This window comes from Phalaenopsis equestris, unplaced genomic scaffold, assembly GCF_001263595.1.
Source record: "Phalaenopsis equestris unplaced genomic scaffold, ASM126359v1 Scaffold000002, whole genome shotgun sequence".
In the NCBI taxonomy this organism is placed as follows: domain Eukaryota; kingdom Viridiplantae; phylum Streptophyta; class Magnoliopsida; order Asparagales; family Orchidaceae; genus Phalaenopsis; species Phalaenopsis equestris.
Window position 1 is genome coordinate 18,050,050 of NW_018164444.1, and position 17,521 is coordinate 18,067,570.

A 17,521-nucleotide genomic window follows, 5' to 3' on the forward strand; every position below is an offset into this window, starting at 1 on the left:
ATCCGTCCTACTCATCCGGGCCTGGCCATCGCCCCGATGGTCCGGTGTGGGTCGCGCACTTCAGCGCCATCCATTAAGCTCATGAAATTGTTTGTATTAAGACGCTCGATTCAATTATAAGCATGCATAATTTATACATTATTTGACCTATCAATCACTTAAATTTTTAATAACACTTCAGTTGCTTTATTTAGGCGCATTGGAATGTGCTATTTAGCTAAAATATGGTTAATGACACCTTTATTACAAAATGTTCATGCATCATATGTTATTGCCCTTACTCCATTACTAAAAAATTTATTAAAACTAAGGGAAAAAAAGACTTAAGCATTAAGCAATCTAGATGTATTTTACAAAACGTCTGCTTGAAGCTGGAATTTTACGGTTTTACCCCTTAAGAGTCCCAGCACAGCACTTACCTTGTCCCTAGTCAACTCGGTCTCTAACACTAGAAAAGCTGATTTTGACTTGATCAACATAAAATTGTAGCCCCTTTTTTTTTACTTTAAAAAAAGAGAAATATTAAGAGTAAAGTGTTAAAATAGTGCTGATTATTTATATTTGGAGACTATTTTAATCCCAGAGTTTATATAAATATCAAAGTAGTCCTTGGTCTTTTTAAATTGAAGTGTTATTAGAGTTAGGGGTGTCCATGATCCGAGCCGGCTCGAGCTTGGTTCGTTAATGAGCTCACTAGCCGAGCTTATCGGGCCACGAGTTTGACCTGGAGCTCAAACTTGAGCTTGTTTATTAAATGAGCTCAAGCTTGTCCTGACCCGGCTTGTTGGCTTGTGAGCTGGCTCGATTAGCATACCGTTAGTCATTTTGATGAATTTTATGGTGAACTGTTTCACCATCCTCCTTCTCCTCCGATCACAAATATCTTTTCTCATGAACTTGTGTAAAAATTGATTTTTTTTAGGCTCGTGAGCCGACTACTACGAGCAGAACTCGAGCTTACTATTAAGACAGAAAAGCAAACCAACTCATTTACACTCCTGACTAAAGGTCAATTTTTAAGTAAACAGAGACTCTTATGTCACTTGTAAAAATTGAGGGACACAAGATAACCATCAACCTGAAAAGAAGTCCACTTGTTTGTACTGTGGTCCTTCAGCGAAAGCTGTCGTCTATTAATTCTAATCAGCTGTCACAACACATTTTTTTTTTCTTATGAAACTTCAAAAGAACACTTTAAGGATCGTGGCAACTTTATTATTTCAATAATTGAAAAGATAATAACAACAATTTTCTTATTAATGCAATAGAAAGAAAAATAGCTAACTTTTTATGAAACAAAAGCATATTTGAAAATAGGAAGATTTGCATACATACCCCTCAATTCCTTCTAACGGACCATTGGACGAGCTCATCTATCGAAGCAATTGGACCGCTCCAATCATCCGAATAGGTTGAATCGGGTCCACTCACCGAAGTGCCTTAATAGGTCCATCTGTTGAAGTAGTTAGACCATCCCGATCATCGGAAAAGAGGTTCGAACCTGTCAGAAATAACATTCAATCAATCATAATAGTATTTTTTTTATTTTCAAAACAACTCATCGCCTGAGATAAAGGAGAACAGCCACCACACCGCCGACGTTGGATTGTGCACCTGGGGAAGATCATGTCCTCAGTAAAGTCATCCCAAAATATTATCATAAGAGGCTTGCCGAAAGAAGAAAAAAACATTGTATTAAAATAAAAGGAAGAAAATAGGAAAATGATTATTTTTTTTGGGGGCTGACTCTGTGTTCCATCGCTCACTCAATCTCTCCCTTCTTCTGAAGAATCGAAGGCATTTTTCAGGCTTCAAAAAAAGACTGATTATCCATCTCTATCCTTCCGATTATCCCTTGATTCAATGTATGTATTTATATATATAATGGATAAACTTCAATCTTTATATTTATGTCACCTTACATATGCATGATGGTGTACTTTACCTTTTACAAGTTATAATTGTGATATTTTTTATATGATATGAAAGATTTGGGTTTTAGTAACCAAAAAAAAATAAAATTTAAGTTTTGATATGCAAATACTTAGGTATCGAGTGATATGTGTAAATGCCCACTTTTAAATATGGAGAGAAGTCTGTTCTTAGAGCATTTTTTGACACCACATGATTCGTATTCATGTTATATTCAAATAAAAATTATACAAGTTAAAAAAAAAAATGTCAATTTTAAGATTTTTTAGACCTATTTTGTCCTTAAAAAGTCAGTCCTCATCTTAGAAGGAAGCTCACAAACAAATGTTTAGACTTTGTATTGTGCATTATCATAAGCACTATTAAGATTACCAATATGATCAAGTTTATTATCAAATTACAACACCCTTTTTCTCTTGGACTCTTAGTTAAGAAAACAAACATAAATAATATGCTAGATCCCAAGACACGTTACATTCTGGCCAATTAGAGTTCTTAATCACATGACTTTTAACTAATCAGATATTAGAATTTATTAAGTAATTCAGTCATGAATAATACATTGCAAATTACTTTAATGTTTCAAGCCTATTTTTAAACTCATTTGATTCATAATTTATGATATTGTAGAAAATATTACATCTTGATATCATATGTTCAGATGGCAGCATAAATCACACCACGTCATTGTGCACACGACATGATGTGATCCACGCCATCGTCCGGACATCTAGAAGACGAACATAATATTTTTTCTAGATGTTGAGACGCTTCAATTATATTTTTTTTCAATGATCATTTTGCCAAGATTACTTTATGTTCATGTGCATAAGTCGTGTCTGATTATTATTTTATTGAAATCAGAAAATAGATGATCATTAAAATTATAAATTTTCTCTTCTTCTAACCAATTAATTAATTTGTACTGTGGTGCTCTCTTAAAAAAATGATTTGTGTCCATCATTCATTGATGGAAATAAGCACAATATGATTGTTTGTTAGTTGCTTTTCTAAAGTCTCTTTAAGTATACTATAATTGCCTTAGCACTATCAACTTGATCTATATTAATCATGCCAAATAGTCTAGTATTTTAGATATTCCTGAATCTTCACAAATGGGCGGTATATATTGGAATAGTCCTTGAGGCCAGTAAAGCTTCAAAATCATCACTAAGCTTAGAATTTGGCCGAATAATATAAATTATGACTTGGAATAAATAAAAAAAAAAATTAAGATTTTCTACTCTTAATCTTTACAGAAAGCCATTATATGGCTTTTTTTCTAATGAGAGAGCGACATAACATATCAAACATGAAATGGTGAGTTTTATATTTCTCTTTTGGATAAAATAAATATTATTATTTTTTAAAGATATTTAATTTGTGTGCTTTTATTTTGTTTTATATACTCAAAACAGTTAAAATTTGACTTGAGTGCTTTTAAAAACAAAATATTTTTTTTTCAACTTAATAGACATCATTAGTTTCAAATTAAAGCATTTAAAGCATAAGTAAAATCTAGCAGCAAAAAAAAAAAAAACAAAAATGATCCTAAAATACTCCTAAATTTGCGGCTAATCACTATTTATTTAAATAAGTGATTTTATGTTTGAATCATGTCAGCATGTCTCTGAGCAAGAAAAAAATATTACGTTCAGAGTCTGGACGCAAGTTGCGTCCTGACAACGAAGGAGAAAAAAAAACGAACTCCAGTGGATCGCAACCGTGTGTCTGGACTCTAGATGTAATTTTTTTTTTTTTTTTTTATCATGGCAACTGGGCTAAATCAGCAATGTGTATGTAGGAAACTCGATGATGAGTTATCTTTGACACCTTGAATGACAGTGCAAGCTAGCCTATCATAACCAGAGAAAAATATATATATCTCTAGAAAATGCCATATTTCTTTTGAGTTTGATTATTTACTCTATGTAACCTATCTCAAGTCAAACCATTTATAAATAAGTGTAGCAATCTTACTGTATTCTTTCTTTCTCATTTTCTCTATGTTCCGTAGGCTCATCATCATGTTTAGGTCTCTCCATGAAGATGTGAATTTATAGACAATGAAGATTTAACATCCGGATTCAAAATACTTATCAAACCTTGCTCTTAAATGCTCTAAAATTTTTATTTGGTGATATGTGGCTATTAGAACCACCCTTATGAATTCAATTTCTAATTCCTAAATGATTGATACTTTTGATTACAGAAGTGATTTATAATTCTAGACTATTTAATTTACCTCATAGGTTCATTTTTAATTTATATAAAATGAAAACTCATCCTTTTAAAATTGCAGTCCACTCTACCCAAGTAACCCCACAACCCACCCCCCACAATCTCCTACTTAACCCCCACAAACCAAAAACCTCCCCCCACCCACCTTCCCAAACCTTCTTTACCTTTCCCAAATGTCTATCTACTCCACCACCTCTCCCAAACACTGCGCCGCCAAACAAACCATCCCTCTCCACCACCTCAAAACCCTCAACAAAAAGCTTCTTTTCACCCTCTCCTCCCTCCTCCTCTCCCTCACCTTCCTCTCTCTCCTCTTCTTCCTAATCCTCCACCCTTCCAAGCCCCGCTTCCACCTCCACGACACCGCCCTCTACGACCTCACACTCACCTCCCCGCCTTCCCCTCGTCTCCTCAACTCCACCATCCAAGCCACCATCGTCTCCAACAACCCCAACACCCACTCCGGTGTCTACTACGACCGCCTCCGCGCGTACGCCGTCTACAAGGGACAACAGATCACTGCTGAAGCCGAGCTGCCTCCTTTCTACCAAGGCAACGGCGACACCAACCTTCTCTCGGCTTCGCTTGTGGGTGCCGGCATGCCGATGGCGACGGGGTTGGGGGATGAGGTTGTGAGGGATCGAATGAATGGGAAGATGGTTCTGAGTGTTCGGTTGGATGGTGAGATGAGGTGGAAGGTGGGGAGTTGGGTCTCTAGGAGATATAGGTTTGATGTTGATTGTGTGGCTGTGATTCGTTATGGTGTTGCTGCTGCCGGCGGCGGCCTGATGGCGGGGGTGTTGGGGGAGGCGGAGGGGACGGAGTGTTCTGCTAATGTTTGATGATGGTTATGTGTGATGCGAAGGTCTTTCTGGTGTATATAATTTATAATATGCATTCGATACAGTGGCGTGCCGTACCAGTTAATTTGGGGACTGATTTATAAAAAAAAGAAAATATCATGGGTACTATGCTATTGTTGGTATTAATTTTTTATGTAAGATATTTTTACTGAATTATAATAAAATTTTGGGGTATTCACAAACATTACACACAGAATTCTAATGTATTTACATGTCTCAAAACTAAACTTTCATATTGACACACATAGAATCAGATTTAAAATATCAGAGCAGACTGGGCCAATCGGTTTGACAGCGAACCGGTGGCCAATCCAATCTGAATCATATAAAAAACCTCTGTCTCCAATCCACCCAGAATCAATCGAACTGGATATTCGACTTGTAGACCAGCGAATCAATCGACATACATATCATTCCTGTGCGACCAATTTCGTGTGACTCCGAGAAACATAAAGGCGCCACATCATGGCGTAGGAGTGCTGCTCCCACATAATCTCATCCTACAGAGCTTACGACCTTCAGATCCTAGCCAACAAGATTCTTAACGTTATTAGATTGTTCATTTTTTAATATTTAACAGTATTATATCATTAGTTTATCACGAACGTATATTACCTATTTTATTAATAAAATAAAAAAGTAATGATTTAAGATAGTTGAAAAATTATGGTATATAGCAGTCATCTAGGCGTGGATGCAGGTAACGTGGCCATGTCGTTCGCGGGGTCTGGCCAATCTGTAAAGTAATAAAATGCAGGACATTTGCAGTTATACCCCTTAACTCTCATACATTTACCTCTCAATTTAAACTTTTATATTTATATGCATCTCGTTTCATATTAAATGTCACAACAAAAATATTATTATTATTAACTAAAAAAATAAAATATATCTTTTTCACATTAAACTTTAAGCATTAGATATGTAAATCTATAAATTGTACGGTAGGTATGTAAATTTCCCAGAAATGTAGAATATGCTAATGTATACTATATAGTCTTTTTATGGGCTATTTTTATTATTGTTTAGATGTATGTCACATTTGCATATATAATACCTATACAAGTTATTAAAAAATACATATTTAAGGCATGTATTCTAAGAAAATATTATGACTTATATTCTAAAAATATGTAAGTTTAATTTATCACATAGTTTTGATATCAACTTAAATGTATCAATAAGTAATAAAATGATTTGATTAAACTAATAGTGATATTTTTAAATCCAAATGACACTTCAAAATATTTATGCAATGTAAAATATCCATATAAATTATTTTATTTTTTATTTAGAAATAATAAGATATATATATATATATATATAGTATCTTCTTTAAATATTTTATTTTATTTCTAAAAAGAAATTAATTTTTTTTAAATACTCAAATTAATTTTTATGTGTTTTGAGTTTAAAAATGATTATATCTTTATCAGACATGTCAAACATATTTTATTTTAAATCATATATATATATATGTATGTATGTATGTATATATGTATGTATGTATGTATATATATATATAAATAAGTGATCCCAAACAACACCAAAGTAATTGAATGTATTTATATTTATCATCTAAATTATTTATACCAAATAATACAACAATATATGAGCTTTAAATATTATTTCTTGCACTCAAATAACTTAAATAAATGCAAATAAACTAGTACATTAAAAATTTTAAAATATGAATAAATTGCATTAAATTTATATGTATATTTATTATATATAATATATCACTATTAAATATAATTAATCAATTTTTATTTACATGATTTATTATATAATTATAGAGCATTTGATAAGTTAATTTATTAAGCAACAAATGAATTTGTTTGTGGACTTTAATAAAACAAGTTGGCCTACGTTCAAATTTGATTTATTTAATCATGGAGTTTTAAGAAAATATTCAAATTTATTTATTTATTAATTTGAACAAACATATTCGAATATTAATCAAGTTGAATTCTAGTTGATGGTCAGCTCTAACTATATTATTCAAGACCATTTGTTCACCATTTAACTCTAGCCTTATCATTTCCCTTATTCTTTTGGACTAAAAGAATGTATGTAAATTACAATGGCTTTATTGTTGCAAAATTATGACCACAAAATTGGATCGTCGGTTGGTTATTTGCAGCCATAATCAATCGTAAAACTCATTGCAAGGACAAACACAGAGCCACAATTTGATTGCCTTTTCATTTCATACAACATGTGAAGTGAACAATTGAATAAGACCATTTGACCTAATTACATATCTACAACGGTGTAAGAGCTATGAGTCAACTCAAACTCAACTCATTAATAAGTTCATTAGTTAACTTTATTGAGTTAAAAGCGTCGGCTTGGGTCAAGAATATAGCATGTAAAATATATGAACTCAAGTTTGAGATCCACTAGACTTGCAAGTTCGTGAGTTGGCTCAATTCAGTCTGTACCATGATTAAACACAATCTCGACAACCACAGTTGACATGGTTTAAATCCTCCACAACAACTCCTACTGTTGTGAACTCATCTTTTTATCGTATACAATCTTTTTTGTACTCCTATTTTGCAATCATGATGCTTTATCTAGCTATATATTGTTATAAATAGTGCCTGTGGGCAAGCTCTTGCAATATTGTCCTCCATGTCTCTCATCACTATATTTTTTTAGCAAACAAACTAGCTCAAGCTCAAGCTAAAACCCATTTTTCCCCAGTGAGTTGAGCTCAAGCTTGGCATATGAGGTTGAGCTTGAGTTTGAGCCATTAAGTAGGCAAGTTGAGCTCAACTTTGCTATGACTTGAGCTCAGCTCAACTTGTTTATAACCCTACTTAAGCAAAGGTTTTACTCATTCAAAATAATTTAACACTACAACCCATGCAATCAATTTCCCAAACAAGAATTCAAAATAAATTAACTCAACATGCAATAAAAATTATCAAAATAATATATCAGCAAGCATTTATAAAAAGCTAATTATATTTGAAGCGCTAAAAATGATTTCTCAATAGTACTAATAAATATTTTTATCAACAAAAGTAAATAGAAAAAGTTAAGAGAATTTACAAAATACGAGTCATCATTATCATCATTTTCGTGGCCATCATCATAATTAGCAATAACAACATTATTCTAAGTATCACTTAGAGCATAGCATTGCTACTACTTAACATGAATTGTACAATGTCCTCCATTTTTTTATGTATCTGATTTCCTTGATTCTAAATAAATTTAAATTTCTACAAGACCGGGAGGTGCAATTTTATTTCCTCAAAATGACATCCAAAGCTATACCTGTGATCTTAATTAAATCTCTTGTTGCTTTAATCCATTCTTTAGGGTTGACTTCATGCTATGTGGCACCCTCAATGCAACATTTTGTAGTCATAGCCACCCAAAATTTGTCCAACATGAATTTGAATATATATGACATACATTATTATTTCCTCTTCATTAATGTTAACAACAAAATTATTATTTCCTCTTCATTAATGTTAACAACAAAATTTTAATTTAATATTTATAGCAATGGTACAAGAACAAGAGTAATTATGGTAGTGAGTTCCATTCATCTCATGGGCTTTTGGATAAATTCAACTTCAGTTGGGGCTCTTCCCTATTATTTTACCCATATTGGGTCATATTCATTTCTTTACCCATAGCTTAGAATCACCCTAGAATTCAAAATTTTGCGATAAATTTGAAGAGTTGCACATACAATTCTAAAATTTAGAAATCTACCTCGAACTCTAACTAAATCACTAAAACACCATGATTGTTGTTAAGTTCCAGTTTAACAACCAAATGAGCTCTAAACATACTTAAACCTATATCATTTACACTCTCAAAACATACCAGCAAAACCAACCCTAACCATCAATAACCACTACAAGCAGAGACATAAATAGAAGTTTCCGGCCACCGGCCACCGCTCCTCTAGGTATCCACATCGCACTCATTCTGTCCGAGCAACGGCACCTGTCCAGAAACCCCCTTCCTGTACCCAACGAGCACATCACACTTAACAAACACATTCACCCACCCACTCCTAAACGGGCCGGGCCGATACTTCACCCGACCCGAAATCACCAACCGCAGCGGCACCACACCATAAGCCTCCTCTGTCATCAACGCAGACTCTACCTCCGCCGAAACAGGGACTGCTTCCCCTCCAATCACCGGAGAAACAGTCACCGTTCCGTCGGACTCCTGGTAAATCGACGGCAGCGATGACGGCGGAGTTATGGGTTGGTCGCGGTAGGAGACGTAGATGCAGAGGCCGTCGTATTGGATGGTGGAGCGGTGGTTGGGGTTGCGGATCGAGATCGTGAACTGAAAGGAGGTGGAGATTGCGGTGGCAGGAGTGGGGGAGGAGGAGCTGGTTAGGCGAAAGATGGCGGCAGAGAGAACGGTGAAGTGGGGGTGGGAAGGGTGGTAGATGAGGTAGAGGATGAGGGCGATGATGCCTGAGAGGATTAGGAGGACCGCGAGAGCGGAGCAGAGGAGGCGGGCCGCGGAGCCGGGAATGTAGCGGGAGAAGATGGTGGGTTTGGCCATTAGAGTTTGAGAGTATTGGAGTGGCGACGGGGGGTGTTCATAAGGTGGAGGAATTGGGCGTGGTTTGTTGATGCGTAAAACGAAGAAACAAAAGAAAATTTACATAAATACCACACAATTCGTATGCATTTACATTTAGGGTCCGTTTGGGGGCAGCTTATTTAGTGCGGTGACATTTTAAAAATGCACCTGACCAGTTTGGGTAAACTGCATTTTGGCAGCTTATGCGTTTTTAAGACTCCGAAAACAGTGTTTTCACAATGCACCCATCTAGGTGCGGTGACAACTTTCTAGCTGCGGTATTACCTTTCCAAAAAAATAAAAATTTGTAATAGCCACCGTACCAAGCTTATTGATAGATTATTTTTAATTAACTTATCAACAGATTATTCAATAAGCTACAACTACCCCAAACAGACCCTTAACATCCCCAAACAGACCCTTAACATTTGAATTTTGATATTTGTAATAATAACACTGGTACAATGATGCCTCTCATAAATTTATGTATCAAGATGCATGTTTGACTATAAGAAAGTTAATCATGTTAATACTATTTTTATATGATATTAAAGATGAATTGTATACATATAAATATGAAGTTTTTTTTTATATAAATATGAAAGTTTAGAGGTTAGGTATGTAAATATATAAAAATTGTGTGGTGGGTGTGTGAATGCCAAAAAAAAATTGCAAGTGGGGAAAATGATGAAGAAAAATAGGAACTTCTAATAAATAGATTCATATATTTGCTAGAAAAAAACAATGAGCAATTATTTGAAGCATTTCCTAAAAGATGAAGATGTGTATGATCAAATAATGCACACCTTTACTTATAAAATTATATTAGTCTGTAATTTTGCCAAAGATGAAGGTTTTTTTTATTAAATTTTCTCTAAAATTATACTCCCAAGGATAATATTTGCCGCCTCTTAAAAGAGATGTTGCTGCTTCACAGTTAACTTTTAAAAAGCAACCATATTATTGTTAGCATAATAGCATGATATCCTTCGTTCCTAAGGAACCTCTCTCACGGTATATTTTTAGACTTAATTCTCATGTTTTTACATATCTCACCGCCAAACTTTCATATTTGCACTCATGGCATGGCACACAAATCCTAATATAAAAGTTTAGATATGAGATATGTTTGCAAAAACATAAGAATTATGTCTTAAATATGTAAATTTCTTCAAAAAGGGGCATTTACATACATAGCACACAATTCTTTTGTATTTACAAATATATCTCACACCAAAACTTCCATATCTACACACAAAGCACTCAAATTGAAGTACACCTTTCATGCATGCATAGGTTTGAAGTACTAAAAATGCTATGTGTGTAAACATGAAAGTTTTGATGTGAGATATTTAAATGCATGAGAATTGTGTGGTACATATGTAAATTTATCGTTTTTTATGCACTTATATAAAAAAAATAAAATCTAACATTAAAAAAAAAGGCAGAAATGTCCCTCTCATGGTCTTCCCTAAGTAAAATTCAAATCCAAAAATTATATAAATTGCAAAACTTGAATTATTTTGATAAGAATAATTTTTATAATATTTTATAAAACCAATACACAGCTCTTGATATAAATCAAGTCTGATTTACGTTCGAACGGGCGATCCCATTGGATTAGTGTACGATGAGTACTTGATTTATAACTTATTGCTAGCATAATTGTTCCTCTATAGCATCTTTTTTCGGGCTTAACTTACCAGTAACATCTTTGTTGATCAACTCGACCATAGAGCGAGTTGATCTCACAAATGGAATTGATCTTCTTCCGTGGGTTGATCTCATGGATAATTTTACCAAGTTGTCTATAGAGCAAGTTAGACTTCCAAGATGAGTGGAAGGGCTTTGGAAGGGTTTCTTCAGGCTGATCGGGATATCTGTGCATTGATCACCATTAACAAGCAATTTGGTATAACTATTCGATTGAGCAAAATGATTGAATCGATATAGTTGGCTTTGCGAACTATATAAATTTATCTAGACTTCGAACTTGAACCCGGACATTAAACTTTTGGCTATATGCGCTTTTTGATCAATTGACCAACCTAAAATGAAAATTAGTCAGAGAGTTAACCTTCTCCTTCTTTTTTATTTCAACCTTTTTTATGCGGGCTTAGAATATATTTAAATCTACAAAATTCAATAATTAGGTAATTCGCAGATAGGGGTAGAATGCACGATGGGAACTTGTTACCTTTCATGCATGATTAAGCACATGTATCTCATATCTTGGGTATATAGTGTGGTTTCTGGAGGACCTCTAAGTTTTATTTTTGGTGTAGTAAGTTTCTTCTACTATACTTTATAATCTTTATTTTCGATGAATAAAATTTCTCTCGGGATTCCCTATTTTTTTTTAAAGCACATGCATTTTGTAATGATATATACATGAAACATATATGCATGGCTTGATTGGATGCACCATAATTAAAAATGAATTAAAAGAAATTAAAGTTTAAATATGATTGAGAAGCCTTACACGTGGCTTTAATTATAAGACCTTTTCATTCCTCGTCTTCTTTTCCCACTTTTTCCATTATTTTAGGAGATGTAACACATCATAGAGTATTTTAGTAATACCTTTACATTCTCACAATGAGATGCATATAACTTCAAAAGTCCAACCAAATTAGCTTCATTACTTGATTCTTGACTTTCGTCGTGAAATCTAAAAACACAACTTTGAAATATCAGATAATTTATAACACCAATAAATACTTGGAGTTTAAATTGATTTCTTGCAATTTAATTAGAAACTTCTTTTTCAAAATCTTTAACATTATTCATTTGGGTTACATCTTGTTTAATGTTGAGATCCCTAATCACATGGGTTGACATCATGATTATGCCGAGATCCCGGAATATGCATTGAATCATTAGTGCCAAGACTATGCTCACTTGGCTAAGCCAAGACATGATTCAACCAAAATAAATTCAAGGCGACTTCAAATGTCAAAGGTCATCTTCAAAACTCATCAAGATATTAAGGGCCTTTCGAGATAAGCTTCCAAATTTGTAAGCTTCTATCAATCAAGTTAATAAGACTCAAGAGGGTTTTGAATGTCAAACACAAGAAGTCCACAACAAACTCGCTTACTGCTCTTATCACTCAATGAGCTAAGGCCATAGTGAAAGAGCCCTCTTTCACTGGTTTGAATGATAAAAGCACAACTCCTATCCAAGAAGCCATGTAGAGCTTGGCAACAGTACAGTTTCAGTTTCTGATTGCAGACGGAAACTGGAAGAAGATAAAAGAGCGTTATCTGTGATGGAATAAACAAATTTTGTGTGATGGATAAGTAAAGAAGGAAGTTTGGGCGTTCGACTTTTGGATATGTAAATAAAGAAGTTTCAAGTGCTTTGTATGCTAATCGCACCAACCCCATCCGATAATGGATCAGGCTCCACTAGGGCCCTTACCCCGTTCAAGCATACTCAAAGAGTTGTTCCCAACCCTTCCCCCTTCCGCCGTTGGCTTCTCCTCCTTCCCTCCACCTCTTCCCTCCTAAAGAACAAATTCTGCATCACGACGAATAACAACCCTTTCTAACCGACCTCATCGCCTTTGAACTGAGCTCGAGGAATGGCGACTGTTACATGGGCGACCGGGTCAACCACTGTCATTCCACGGCATATTTGCTGCTCGTGTTCCTCTTTCTTCCCCCATAGTATTTCCCACACCAAAACCCTTGCTTTCAATTCCATTACAGTTCCATCTCTCCATTCCGACTTCCTTGGCAACCCACCCGTTTCTTTCCTCTCGGTTACACCAATCCGACCAGCCGTGACCTCAGCCGGGCCGCGGAGTCTCGCCGTCCGCATGTCGTGGGACGGCCCTCTTTCCTCCGTTCGACTTATTGTCCAAGGGAAGAATTTCGAGGTATTCAATTCAACCTGCGTTGGTCTGCTGCAGTTGTACTTCTCATTAGGTTTTTATTTGTTTGGTCAGTTGACGGACTCGGTGAAGAAGTACATCGAGGACAAGGTAGGAAGGGCCGTGCGGAAGCACTCGTACCTTGTCAGAGAAGTTGATGTTCGGCTTTCCGTCCGCGGGGGTGAGTTTGGGAGAGGTCCCAGGGTTCGCCGATGCGAGGTTAACTCTTTTATCAATTTTATCGAACTTACGCCTGTTACAATTGGACTGATTACATATGTGCAATGTGGTGCTGCGTTGTGTCTAATTCGACCAGGTTTCTATATTTACCAAGAAGCATGGGGTTGTGCGTGCAGAGGAGGATTCGGAGACGGTGTATGGGAGCATTGATCTGGTTTCATCCATTATTCAGAGGAAACTAAGGAAGATCAAGGAGAAGGATTCAGATCATGGGCGGCATATGAAAGGATTCAACCGCCTTAAAGTTCGGGATCCGGACCTTAGTGTAGAAGAGGGAGAAGAGGAGGAGGAAGCTGATCGGTCTGTTCCCGAGGAAGAGGACAGCAACATTTTGGATGAGGTTCGTATCTGTAGCAAATTAATGATAATCTTAGTTTTTAACAGAGAGCATTTCTGAAATCAAGGAATTTATTTCATTCCTTTTGTTCTATTCATGATTTGGCATTTGCTGTTATTGGCCTCAAAGATCAGATAAAGTTTGTTGTGATTTAGAGTTCATGTCAATGGAGAGAATGTGCATGCATGTTTAATCATATTAGATTTAAAAAAAAACGATCCAAAGTGAGATTTTATTGGGTTTAACCTTGATAGAAAATTTTCACTAGTTTAAGTAGGGAAATACAATTGGCTGCCTCCCCAAAATTGGAGAAGTTGTCAGCTTAATGTAAAAGACCTAGCCTGTGGAGGGAGTCCCGTGTTGTAGTGAAGTAGCATAATTGTTGACGAGGATGGTGGCGAATGATTGGAGGTAGTTAGGACAGTTCCTTGACAAAGGAGCAAATTGAGCACCCTGATGTTTGTGGGTGAGTACAAGTGGTTGGATCAATCCCTCCAGGGGACTATGGAGTGTTGATTCAAAATTTTATTGGATAAGGCTTGATTTTTATTTTTTTAATATTGGTGGCTGCTAACTCATGATTCATTTCAACTTGATTTTCAAAGATAGTAACTAACCTAACAAAATATTACTTCATTTACACTTGATTTTCCAACATTGCAGCTACCATATTTTTGTTTCATTATATTTAGGGTTGTAATCTAATTGGTCTAAGAATTATGTAAAGAGGTGATTGCATTTTGTTGATGCATTTTATAATTAAAAGCAATATAGAGCAGAGCGGAGAGGAAAAGAGAGGAGAGTGGTGTTTTTGAGAAAGAAATACAACAATTCTTTTGGTTGCTTGCAAGGAGAGTTCTTTGGCTTTATAGTAAGGATTAAGTGTCGTTTTTTCTTTGGGGGAGAAGTTTTTTTTTATAACAAGGAATATTTCCCATTTGGACTCTTATAACATAGATGAGAAGAGAATACTTGGGGCAGCATCAAAATTGGCTGCCACCCCAAAATTGGAGAAGTTATCAGCTTAATGTAAAAGACCTAGCCTTTGGAGGGAGTCCCGTGTTGTAGTGAAGTAGATCATAATTGTTGACGAGGATGATGGCGAATGATTGGAGGTAGTCAGGATGGTTCCTTGACAAAGGAGCAAATTGAGCACCCTAAAGTTCGTGGGTAAATGCAAGTGGTTGGATCAATCCCTCCAGGGGACTATGAAGTGTTGAGTCAAAATTTTATTGAATAAGACTTGGTTTTTATTTTCTTAATATTGGTAGCTACTAACTCTTGATTCATTTGAACTTGTTTTTCAAAGATAGTAACTAACCTAACACAATATTACTTCATTTACACTTGATTTTCTAACATTGCAGCTACCATACTTTTGTTTCATTATATTTAGGGTTGTAATCTAATTGGTCTAAGAATTATGTAAAGAGGTGATTGCATTTTGTTGATGCATTTTATAATAAAAAGCAATATAGAGCAGAGAGGAGAGGAAAACAGAGGAGAGTGGTGTTTTTGAGAAAGAAATACAACAATACTTTTGGTTGCTTGCAAGGAGAGTTCTTTGGCTTTATAGTAAGGATTAAGTGTCACTGTTTTTTATCTTAGGGAGAGAAGTTTTTTTTCATAACAAGGAATATTTCCCATTTGGACTCTTATAACATGGATGAGAAGAGAATACTTGGGGCAACACCAACATCTTCGAGGCCCTAGGGTCAACGTTAAACGTTGTTTAATAGCTAATGCTTTGATACAGACCTTAGAAGAAACAACTATAAAAGATTTATATTTCAAGTTGGAGTATTTGTGTATGGTCGAAAGCCATTTCAATAATATTTATTAGAATCAGTCTACTTTGCACGCAAGGTATTATGTCTTTTAAATCACTTTTAAATGATTTTAATTCCATCATTCAAAATTCAAGAAACATTAATGTGATCGTTAATGATGACGATCAAGCTTTCTTATTGTTGTTGTGCACCTCTCTTACAAGCACTTTCGAGATAACATGTTATATGATTATGCTATAATTAACTTGAAGAATGTCAACAATTCACTTCTTTTAAAAGATGATTTCTAAGTTTGAGGAAGGTGACAAAATAGCTAGAAGCATATTTTAGTTGGTTAAATAGATCAAATGAGCAGGTCTTCTTTTCAACTAATGGCAGTAGTAAATTTCATAATAAATTAAAAGTGATTTTTGCTTCGATTGGATGAAGAAAGCTCACATAAAGGATAGTTGTTTTGCATTGCTGAAAAAATGAACACAAAGTAAATGGTGACTATGAAATTGATAAATTAATTGCTTCAGGAATTGTTCAAATTTACGGTAAAAAATTATTTTTTATAAAATGCATTTGATTCTAGACTCAATTTATTCTATTCACATATATTCTGATTAAATATGTTTTTAACATATAAGTTCTAGTGGCTAGGTTTATATCTAAAATGGAGCTATTTGTAAGTTTGTAGATTTTTGACAGTATGATGTTCAAGGCGCATGGCACTATAATTAGATTGTTAGTAGAGTAAATAGAGTAAATGCAAATGATTGCCTTGAAGGTTAATAGAGTAAATGTATTATGTATCTTACAAAATGCAATGTCACATCCTAATATGTTAGAATCAACAACTTTGTGGCAGTTTATGGAAGTAAAAATGATACCAAGTATATGATATCAAGTGCCACAAAAATATGTGCTATCGTGAAATCTATTGTTGATAATTGTGGAATAGTAGTGCAAAGTAAAGCTTTTTCTAAGTGGGAGCTTTCAAAGGATAGATGGGTATTGCAGGATGGGTGTGGAGCAACAAAATAAGAAGGTAAACTTTATTAAACATTGATTGATTGAGGTATTGCATAGCTTTAATTAACCGTCAGAACTGTTAAGTCATGTTACCTAGATAAAATTTGGATTTTACTTTCTAAATTTAGCATCTACTAATTCAAGATTTATTTATGCTTACTTTTTAAAGATGGTGGTTTACTCAAGTTAAAATTATTCACACTTGATTTTTTAAGATAATGTCTGATAAACTCTACCTTCATTAAGTTTAAGCTTGCTACTTATTATGCCTAAGCACTTGTTGACCTCATTTTTGTGAGGTCTTTTCTTCTCCTCCTTAGAGTCTAGGTTCTAGCTCTAGAAATCCCTATGGACCATCTTAGAAAACTAGAATTGAGACTCACCCTTCTAGAAGCTCCAGCCGATTCCTATTTTCCTTTGATGTCTAGCATCTTTGACACAAGACCATCGTTTTATGAACGAGCGGTTATGGGCTATTTTGCAAAGATTCAAGGAAGATGATCCAAATAGGACTTCAAGCCTCAGGAAAAACATCGTCACGACCTTTTTCGTCACATACACACATCAAATACACGAAATTCACGAAACTGCACGAAATCAGACTTCAATTAAGCCCAAAAGACGGGTGAAAATGCGAACTTCTCCGGATGAC

General features: G+C 34.9%; 3 protein-coding genes across 3 annotated transcripts; 2 read left to right on the forward strand and 1 right to left on the reverse strand.

Moving 5' to 3' along the window:
* The first annotated feature begins 4,323 nt into the window (after positions 1-4,323).
* Positions 4,324-5,133, forward strand: LOC110038649 (NDR1/HIN1-like protein 1). The gene has a single exon (XM_020743548.1). It carries the CDS (start codon positions 4,347-4,349, stop codon positions 5,013-5,015), a length of 669 nt encoding a protein of 222 aa, XP_020599207.1. The 5' UTR covers positions 4,324-4,346; the 3' UTR covers positions 5,016-5,133.
* A 3,563-nt stretch (positions 5,134-8,696) lies between these two features.
* LOC110038162 (NDR1/HIN1-like protein 1) lies at positions 8,697-9,647 on the reverse strand. Its single transcript, XM_020742932.1, has one exon. The coding sequence runs from the start codon at positions 9,585-9,587 to the stop codon at positions 8,967-8,969; it is 621 nt and encodes a 206-aa protein (XP_020598591.1). The 5' UTR covers positions 9,588-9,647; the 3' UTR covers positions 8,697-8,966.
* A 3,158-nt stretch (positions 9,648-12,805) lies between these two features.
* On the forward strand, positions 12,806-14,065 carry LOC110032904 (ribosome-binding factor PSRP1, chloroplastic; the record flags this gene model as incomplete). The annotated part of the gene is given in 3 exon segments (XM_020736691.1): positions 12,806-13,491; positions 13,561-13,704; positions 13,802-14,065. Coding segments are annotated over 3 exon segments (705 nt in total), but the record flags the coding sequence as incomplete, so codon positions are not given.
* Positions 14,066-17,521: the final 3,456 nt, after the last annotated feature.